General features: G+C 38.0%; 1 protein-coding gene across 2 annotated transcripts in view; it reads right to left on the bottom strand.

Annotated features, from left to right (window-relative positions):
• Positions 1 to 10,331, bottom strand: part of gpr158a (G protein-coupled receptor 158a) — a 142,123-nt gene extending 131,792 nt beyond the window's left edge. Inside the window, exon 1 of one of the 2 annotated variants that reach the window (XM_079806056.1) lies at positions 9,076 to 10,331. In XM_079806056.1, coding sequence (XP_079662182.1) covers positions 9,076 to 9,920 — 845 coding nt within the window. In that variant the 5' untranslated portion in view covers positions 9,921 to 10,331. The remainder of the gene's footprint in view (positions 1 to 9,075) is intronic. The other variant, XM_079806055.1, reaches the window with a different exon arrangement.
• Positions 10,332 to 10,896: the final 565 nt, after the last annotated feature.

A 10,896-nucleotide genomic window follows, 5' to 3' on the forward strand; every position in this document is an offset into this window, starting at 1 on the left:
AAAACCGCGTGTGATTATCACGGTTGTGAAAACTCGCGGTAAATCTTGTCCAGTCAGCGTCAGTCTGACGCAGCACCGCTGTTTTTGAATGAGAAGAAATGGCAGAAGGCAGTGACAGCGCTGGGGGATTGTTCTGCCTTCTAAAAGGACCAAATCTGAGGCGTGGTCATATTTTGGCTTTTACAAAAGTCCTGAGGGAAACTTAATCTAAGATGGTCACCTTCTGCAGAACATGCCAGAAGAAATTCACTGTAATGGGGAAAACACTTCAAAACTACGAACGCAAGGCACGTGGACTTTGACCTCATACCAAAACTACGTCTGGCAAATTATAATGTGAAGCGAACGAACAAATTCAGTCAAGACTAAGGTGACATTTAAGGGATAATAATCAGGGCTTGACATTAACAACAACCGCCATTTGCGGGTATAACGTTATTTCGGCTGCACACTAGCCACTCTGGCTGTTGAACTTATTATAGTCTTCTCAAAAGCCATCTGTTATAATCGCGTTGCGCATTATAACCACTCACACGTGTTTCTATTGAGTTTATGAATGCAATGTCTCATAATCAAGAGGCGTTCAGAGCGCGCGCCGCGCTCAATCACTGAAATCTGCACTCAAAGCAGAGAAAAACATGCGATGGACGCAAGAGATTCACTCAGCATACATAGGTTGACTGTTTTTGTTCTATTTCAGCAGCGAAAATGGTTTTAAAAAACTCAGCAGAACCACAACGCATCTGATATGACTGGCATAACGCTGGCGAATTTAGGGACCGTCTCTAAAGTTACATACAACATTGAAACGTGTATAACGTTACCAAACTTCACTAGCATTTAAAGAGAATGACAGACATAAAACTGACTGTAAAGTGTTCATCTAGGTGTCAGGTATGATGCACACATTTTGATATTTAATAAAATAAACTGTCAAATCATATGGAAATATGGATATGCATTATTTCACTTGGATACTGTTTGGGCTCTTACACAAAATATGCTAGATTTAAATGCATCATAGCTGAACACTGATGAGAATATTTCTTGAGAATATATTTACAGAGATAATATTAGAGATTATATTTACGACAAATTATTATTATTTATGCGTAATGCGTTGCTATTGACGACGGCCATTAAGTAAAGAAATCCCACAGAATCTAGCTTTAAAAAGTGCTTAGAGCTGCTTTAGTTATTTGTTGTTTGTTGAATTTCAAATATAAAACTTGTTGAAATGTTTTAAGTGTGTGCATCTGTTCTTTTTGAACACTTTCATCTTGTTTGAACAAAACCGTGATAATATTGATAACCGTGATAATTTGGGTCACTATAATCGTGATGTTAAATTTCCATACCGTTTCATCCCTAGTATGTGGTGAGGTTGGCGAGCGAGAGAAGTGGGAGGAGCGAGCGAGTCTCGAGTACTCTCATGAGGGAGCCTGGAGGCATATAAGGACAAGCGACACCAGTGAAAGACGAGAGAGGACCAGGCCTGGACTTACGTTTTGTTCTGTTTTTATATGCGCGGCAGTCATCCGTGAGGGGCTCCCGCCTCCTTCTTCCCATAACAACTAACTGTGTTACAATATGATATCACTTGTTTCTTTTTTTTATTTTCCTGTGTTTTGATCAGGAGATTCAGTACTCTTCAGAAGAGGTGTCATAGCACACCCTACTGTATAACAGTGAAAACATGTAAAGCCGGAAAATTCCATCAATGTTGGGTAAACATTGTCTCACAAATCGTGGAAATTTCCGTCAATGGCAGGGAAAGAGTTAAATCAGCCTAGATTGGGGAAAGAGTTAAATGGGCCTATATTTTACCTATATTTGCCTGTATTTTACCTATATTATTACCTATAAGTGCCTTTTCACAATAATATAATAATGAAAACAAATGTCAAAGTTGTAAATAAAACAAAGATTGTTGTTAGAATATGTTATATAAAACAAAATACTATTTCAGTTTTCCGACTTCAAAATTTCATATTTAATTCAAAGAGTTCATTCAAATTCTTTCTGTTTGTGAAATTTACTTGCAATTTATGAGTGAAAATTGTTTATACACCAAATAGTTTTTTTTTGTTGTTTTTTTCAGTGTACTCAGGCAACTCTCATTACAGTCACAGTAGAATTTAATTTTTATCAGCATCATTATATTTGTTGAGCGATATGCCGGTAGACGCCACTAACGGTCAAACGGTAGATATTCTGGACAATCGTCTCTATCACGGTTATGCTCACGTGACACGGTCACAAAAGCTTATCATTTGCATGTGTTTTTAAGCAATGTGGTTTAAAAACAAATTATTTTAAACCATTGAAGCGCAATATTCAACAAAATAAATTTATAGTACACTAAATGCGCACATTAAGTACAATAAGGCACGCTTATTTTTCACAAAGGTATGTGATATAACAAATTTACTATATTTTCCTAATTAGAAACTGTGTTATGTTCCTCTGCTGAATTTGTCAGCCTTATATATCATTGAGTACAGCAGATGCAAAACAGAAGCAAATCACATAAATTATTGTTACATTTAGCTTGTAAAGGAACAAAGGCTGAAGAGACTGGGTTAGGTAATGGCGATGGGGTAAGGGGTGGTACAGACTGAAATGTGAGGGCACAAAGAGATGCCGTCACTGCGCTCGCTGACATTAAAGATCGCTGGGTTGTCTGCTTTGATAACTGCCGACAGTACTCGATGGAATGACCCCAGTGTCACAGCGACCACATCGTCCAACCGGGGCCTTGAGTCACATTAGCAAAAACTCGTCCTGTCAACCTAATGCATTTCCCCCACATTTCCCTCATTTTGTTTCCTTAAAATAGAAGCACAACATGACATTGAGATCATACTAAAACATAATGCTTCAGTGCACTTGATTTATTAAGAGGATGCTTTTAAGGCTGTCTGCCATTCAATAGACATGTGCCTTGAAGCTAGCTGAGGTTCTGTCGCTGCCTGAACAAATACAAAAAATTACTCTACGCTTCATCCATCCATATTTCATGAAGTCCAAGACAGTATGACAGTTTGCTATTTAGAGAGGATGTATAGCAGTCTCCCGTTTCATTGTGCAGGTTTTGTTGGCTAATTGAATTTTATCTAACTGTCTTCCTTTCTTTTTGGACTACATTAGCATAACAGCGCTCGTGGCGAGATCTAGCTTCATACTGGATGAAAAGAGGTGACATCCGTCTCCATGCGTATTCTTTTTAATGAGCTCCCCCCTTTTTTTAAATACCAAACTGAAATTCAATTCAAATAGTGCAGAACAGCAAGAAACCATGTTCACGCTAATTTCAGCTAACACAGGAATGGGATGGATTTCTCCCAAAGGGCTGACGAGGTCAGAAAGGACATCACTATTGATAGTAGCCATTTCCAATGCATTCATGTTCGCCATGTTCTTTACACTGCACATTATAGGCTACACCGTATACTGCATATCTCAGAATGTGACTTTACTTTTTAATGTAGTTTTACAATATTTAATATATAAAACAGGTCGAAAGTTTGAAGTAATTAAGATTTTTAAAATAAGTTTTTGACTTGCAGTTATTTGATGAAAAATTCAGTGAAAAAAATATATTATATTGGGAAATATTATTACAATTTAAAACAGTTTTTTCTATTTTAATATATTTTAAAATGTAATTTATTCCTGTGATGCATGTGATCATCACTCCAGTGTCTTCAGTGTCACACAATCCTTCAGAAATCATTCTAATATTCTGATTTGCTGCTCAAGAGACATTGTGTATTATTATAAATGTTGAAAACAGTTGTGCTCAATATTTATGAGTAAACAGTGATGCACACCATCTCTCTTTATTTAAATATAAAGTAATATTTTTATTCAACAAGGACACATTCAATTGATTCAAGTGACATTGAAGACATTTATAACATTACAAAAGATTTCTGTTTCAAATAAATGCTGTCCTTTTGAACTTTCTATTCATCAAAGAATCCTGAACATTTTTTATTTCTTTTGAAATGTTTATGAAAAAGAAATGCTTTCAGCATTGATAACAATAAGAAAAATAAATGTAACTAGAAAACAGTTATTTTAAAATGTGATACATTTCACAATATTACTAGTTTTTACTGTATTAAAACAAATGCAGCCTTGGTGAGCAGAAGAGACTTCTTTCAAAAATATTAAAAATCTGAATTATTCCAAACGTTTGACCTGTGGTGTAAATATTATATTTAATATGATAATATTACATGTTTAATATTATAGAAATATAATATAAAATTAAACAAAATGTTAATATTATATAGTATATAATAAAGGGGTCATGAACTGGCTTTTAAAAAAAATGTATACTGTTGTCTGAGGTCAACTTATGACGTTTGTGTGGTTTTTACATTAAAAAACATCATAATGAATAAGTAATAGGCTATTTTCTACCCTGGTTTTGAGGCTCTCTCAAGAAACGCTCGGTTTTTATGGGTGTGCCGCACTGAAGACTTGGAAGCAAACTCCCACAGCTAGGATTGGATAAGATTTGCATATTTAATGAGCTTCAGCTCCCCTGTCAGTACATGTGGGAATTGTTTTGAAACCGTGAGGGGAAACGGCAACCGGAATGAATTGCCCTCAGGGCTCGCAAAATGTCTTTATCAAAAAAACACAATGATTTATCTCTCATCCACCCGCGATTGATTGGAATGTAATTTTTTTTATTACTTGGCCCGCCCGATCGGTGAATATATCCGTGAACCGTACACACTCTTGCGAAGTGATATCCCTTCAAATATCAAGTCAAGAGAGTGAACCACGCACATCAAGAAAGGAATGTCATTTCACTATTTAAGATAGCCTGTCGGCAGGCCGGGCTTACGTTTTGGTAGCCCGTCTGGAAAACACATCGCCCCGGGACATTGGGCTTTGCGAGCACTGGCCCATTAATGTCCGAGTCTGATCCCGAATCGCAATGAACCAACAACACAACAAATAAAGGATTCCTCAGCCTTTGACAGCGTGCTAAAGTATGTTCAGTTAGACATGTACACATAATCAATACGATCTGTAACAATGCAATACTAACACATATATTTTTTTTTAAATCCTGTCTGCAAATCCAGTCTCTTGTTTACAAACGAATCCGCGGTGAAATGAAGGAACAGACGTGCAATGTCTTCCCCACGTGAGCTGGATATTCATTAAAAATAAAGTTCATCCATGCATTCATAATATTGGAATCCGAATTAAGCTTATGTGGGATGTTTATTGCTTTGAAGTTCGATGCGGTTTAGCTCTATGTAGGCCTTTATCATCTCAGGCACGGGTCAGTGGGCAGGGCTACAGAATCAGGCGTTGTTCTTCTTCTGTTGAGGCAGTGCTTCACCACACGATGACGTCAAGGTGTGGCATATTCTGAGATCGATCGTTTGTTGGGCCTGGTGTCTATAAAAGCTTTTCTTTGACTAACAAGGAAGTTTTCAGCTCTGAAACTTACAGGATATTCTTATATCACGATGAACTTTTATATATCAAAAGCTCAAGGGAAAGTTGATTTCTCAATTCATGACCCCTTTTACATTTTGATCAAATAATGAGTAAAAAATAGATGTTACTTCTGGTAATAATAAGTACTTATGGTTCATTCGAGCACACGCACACGTTGGGTTTACATGTTTTACAGGGACATTTCATAGACATAATGATTTTTATTCTTTACAAACTGTATATTTTATCCCCTATGTTCTATAAAACATTACTTAGTATGATTTATAAGCCGTTTTCCTCATGGTGACAAAAAAATGTCCTTCCAAGGACAAGGATTTCGGATATTGCCCTCTCTGTGAGTAATGTCGGGAACGTGGGGAATACCTGAATCACACACACACACACACACACACACACACACACAACAACACAACAACTGCAAAATGTCATTATATTAGAGAATGTGCTTCACAAATGCCTGCTATCTAACCAAGTGTTTTTGAGCCCTCCCTGACAAGTATGAACGGGATGTTACAGAATAGGCACTGGCTCTTTAAGGCTACCATGTCAGTAGTAATTGGTCTATTCTCACGTCAGCCTCCCTTGGGCTCTTGGCAGGGGCTTGTAGGGCAGAGGACCTACAGCCCATGTGGTTTATAATAGGACATTGTGGATCTGTGTATCCCCAGAGGCCCCTGGCAGACCGGACGGCCTTAATAGAGTTCACTTTTCTCTCCAGCCAACCCATACTCACACCTGACAAAGGAGAAAGAATGTTTACTTAAATACAAAGAAAGTACACTAAATAGCCAAATGTATATGAACGCTTTGTTCTAATGAACAGGTTTGACTTTTCCAATAATTCTGTGGGGACAACTCTTTATGTTACGCCACACACTGAGATTCTGGAGACTTGTGAGGTTCTGGCTTTGTTGTAACAGTTTGGGGACAGCACTCAAATCAAAATAAAATGGGATTCAAAAGTAAATCTCCCATTACACTTTGGAGGAAATCACATCTGTGAGAGGAGAGCATAGACTTCGCTATACAGACAATCATTGTTGCTCATCATGAGCTAAGAGGAAAAATGCATTTTCATCTAGAATGATCTGCCACTGCTTTACATCGTCTCACTTCACATTTGATAACCAGACCCATACAAATGCTTCAACTCTAATCAACAAACTCTTTTCCATAAACAGCGGCCACATGTTGTATTCATTTTTTGAAACTCATTGAATACAGGCGAATACATCCATATACTTATATTAAAGAAGTGACCTGAGCCTTTTAAAAAATATTTATCAAGTTAAAACATGTTTTTAACAAATAACCAATATTATAACTTTTTTGTAACTTTAACTAGCCTTGCTTGTTATAAAGATATTTATATTTCTGTGTTTTTTTTATATGGTTGCACAATTTTTGACTTTATTGACAAAAAGTTGCATTTAAATTTTTTCCCCAGGAAAAATAATTTAATAATAATATATTATTAAGAATAATGTATAGATATATTATAATAATATATTAATAGTTAAAACATATTTTTAACAAATAACTTGAATTATTAATTCATCAATATAATCAATAATATTACTTTTTTATAACTTTAACTAGCTTTGACAACCTTGCTTTGTCATGAAATGTTATAAATATAAAGATGTTAATTTTTATATTTTTATGTGATTTTTTTATATGGTTGCACAATATGATTTGAAGGTTTTCCAAATATTGACAAAAAGTTACATTTTAATTTCCCCCCTAAGAACATAATATATTAATAATATATTATTAGTATTAATAATAAATATAATAGAGTATAATAATAATAATAATAATAATAATAATAATTAAAAAACAATAAATAATAATTGGTAATTAATAATTATAATAAACTATGCAAAACTAATTTATTTTTATTTCATTTGTTTAATGAGGCTTTTTTTCTTCATAATATCAGGACACTTGTAATACACTAACTTTTTTTGTTTGCTTAATTTATACACCCAAAATATATCACAATAAAATGTATTTCATAAATTAAAGACATGTTCATGTTGCTGGGACGTTGTGTATTCAAGTTACTGTGTGTAAGAATTTTTTTATGTATTTTTTAATACACTGACAGATTGGGACAAAAAAAAAAAAAAGGATATTAATATCCGTGCATCACTGATTCATGCAAAAAGCAACCACCCATGTTAAGAAAACACTCTTTAGCAACCACATAGCAACACCCTTGGCATTGTGGCAGTGAGCACAACCTTCATATTTTCTCCCAAAAAGTACAAATCTATTTATCATTCAACATATGTGTGATCTACATGTCCATTAGCTCAAGCTACAACAGATAATGGAACTTGTCAAAGTGAAGAAAGACTCAACTAGATGGCCTGCATGCCTCACTTCATAAATATCAGGAAGTCTAAAATTCCGACACGCGACATTAATCTAAAAATGTCCCAGATGCATGAGAGGTGCCTCTAGTTGCTGTAGTACATCTTTCATTATTTATTCATTATCGCATTGACTGAAAGGTATCCTGGGAGTGAAGGCTGCAGATGCTGCATTAGAGAACACCCCTTCCCCTCTCAATTGCCCCTTTAAAAATATGTGTAGGTGGCAAAGAGTGGGCCTAAAGACAACAGGATGGATCTACCTTAATGTCATGGCCAGCAAGTGTTTCGGAATTCATTACCCTGGGGATACGAGCCATCATAAGACGAAGCCCTGGCCAAATATCGACCTGCGCAGAGAGGTTACAAATTACAGCATAACTACTGAACAAACCCAGAGAGACACTGGCTTCCGCTGGCGTTCCTCATTTAGACGATAGACTGGAGAATTTGAAGATAGTAACTGCTAACACCATTTTGCTACAAATTGAGCTTGGTTCCTGAACTGATACATAGTGCAGTCCAGCTATGCAATAAGATGCACTGAAAATTATTCGCTAGAGTTCATAGTAAAGGACCAGTTGCAGCTTGCAAAGAACAATTCCGTCTGTAAAACCTGAGTCCATGGTGCTGGTGCCTGTGGGATTAATTAGTAAACAGGAAACAGCCCTATTCCTGTGCTCTGAACTCCGGCGTTACTGGCGCCCCTTAACACATCTTTGAACAGAGTCAAGGATCCTTGTACACAACATCACCATGTTAGCCTGATCAATCCAAACACCTCCAATGACTGTGGTTGTATATTGAGAAGCGAGCTGATTGTTCAGGGGCCAAGGGGTTTCTTGCTATGCAACCAGGGTTATTTTTAGAAGCACTCTCTACACCTTCAGTGGTAGTTTGCCATTCTAACCAACAGCATCCGTGACATAAAATGCTCCAATGTGAACAATAAGACTATGCAAAACAATTATTATGTTACTGCAATGTTGTAATAATGGACATACTTTGACACACTCATCTCTGACAGATAACAGAATACTTCCTGATTGAAATGTGATATGCAATGTGAACCACGCTACAGCTACAAATAAACTTTAAAATATTACTTTAACTTTAAAAAAAAGGACTAATGCCATATTAATCCTCGTGATAACATGTACTAATAAGCACATGTACATCCATTGTGAAATGTTTGCAAAGTTACCTGAAGTCTGGATTCCTGTTGGGTTTAAGGCCATAGAAGCCAGCAGACAGTGTCAAGAGCCATCTGGGAATGAAATTCCCCTTTTCACACTCCAAATACGGAGCTGACCAGTGAATCTGAGTTTTGTCGGTAATATAACTTTCTCCATTGCGCACAGACGCGTCAAAAGAGGCAAAATCTTGACTCAGCACTCGTTTTTGGAGATGGGTCTTCTTTTTATTTTTATGCTCATGGTACCACTCGGTATATGCCGTTTTGTTTTTCAACATATGGTGGGCAGTGCTGGATAAATCCTGGAGAATGATCTCTCCACCTGCCCGTGTGGCCTGAAGGTAAACAGGTGGCCCTTCAGGTGGGGACTCGGCGCTCAAGGTGACCACCGCTCGATGGATCTTGAGGTCTCCCTCCAGGATACTCCTGACCAGAGCGTGGTACCACTCCATGTCGCGCCGGGGGCTCTGATCTCTGGACCTGTTCGTTTGTAGGATCATGTTGAGGAAGTTTGTGGCGTGAAGGACCGTGTCCAGGACGCTGCGCATGGAGTGATGCGCGTCTCCGCGCGTCCTTCCCCGCAGCACCGCCAGCTCATATCTCCTGGAGCAGTTGGCGTGTTTTAAGGTGGAGGAATCCCCCGTGTGCAGAAACGCAGTCACCACTTTAGGTACCTGCTCCTCAATCTTCTGCGCTAAACCCGAATGGGGCTTCCGGAGGTGCGCTTGCTGATTGCTGTGCGTTTTAAAAATGGGCAGCTTTGCTTTTAGGTCCCGATCCTGTTCCGCATATCTATAATTTGATCCTATAACAAATCCGACTTGCAAGAGTAACGATATCCGGATTATGGCCATATCCTTCAATCCCGCTCTTTTACCTCACCAGCTTCAGCTTCACCAAATCTGATGCGAGAAATCACAGCTGGAATGAACCAAATCAGCACAGCATTTTCACCTGTGGATTTCCACGCATTCCTGCCACTTGATTACCGGCCAGAAGACTTTTATTGTATCGGTAATCCCTTTCCCCTCAGGTGCACTGGTGTTGTTTGTGTAAGTGATGCTCGTTTTGGTGTTGTATCTCCTTGCATGAGCGCAGCAGATGTGTAGGATCCCCGACGCTCTCCTTCCAATATGATGCTGGACCACAACAGACGTGATCGAATGAGAGAGGGGGGAAAAAATCCTATTTTTCGGAGGCAGGGAGTCAGTGCTTCACACTTGGATGACAAACACACTCCGCCCTCTTTCGTCCACTCCAGTCTTAAAGCATGAGAGCGGCAGAAACCATTTGCTACAACATCTAGTGATGTCCGATTCGCGAATGTATCGCTTATTGAACCGGTTCGCAAGTCGGGTTCGTTCGTTCAGAGCACTTATCCAGTTCTCGGGTTACACATCGGCTAGATTGAATTGAACTGTTCGAAAGAACCGATTCGGGGAAATGAGTCGGACTTCCCAACACTACTAACATCCCGTCTTCTTCATCACCTTATAGGGTTTGGGAAAGTGCCCTTGATTGGTGTATGGTCATTTCTGCTGTCAGTCATTTGACGGAGGGCGTGTTTGTAAATCTGAAGGAGCTATCCAGTGCTGAAAGGAAAACACATACATCGTAAAAACGACAATAAATCACATTAAGGTTTCGGGTTTCGGCAGAAATAGACGCTCGATGCGCAGGAGTAGGCTACATTTATAAAGGCTCTGCTATAAACGTACTGCATAAATGTCATAGGGGGAAACCTGTTTAAAAGACACATTGCGCTGAGACAAACGGCGTTGCTGTTAGCCTATTTAATTATGAGCTAGGAAACAATAAAAACGAAATGTT

The sequence above is a fragment of the Gobio gobio genome (assembly GCF_949357685.1).
Source record: "Gobio gobio genome assembly, chromosome: 23".
In the NCBI taxonomy this organism is placed as follows: domain Eukaryota; kingdom Metazoa; phylum Chordata; class Actinopteri; order Cypriniformes; family Gobionidae; genus Gobio; species Gobio gobio.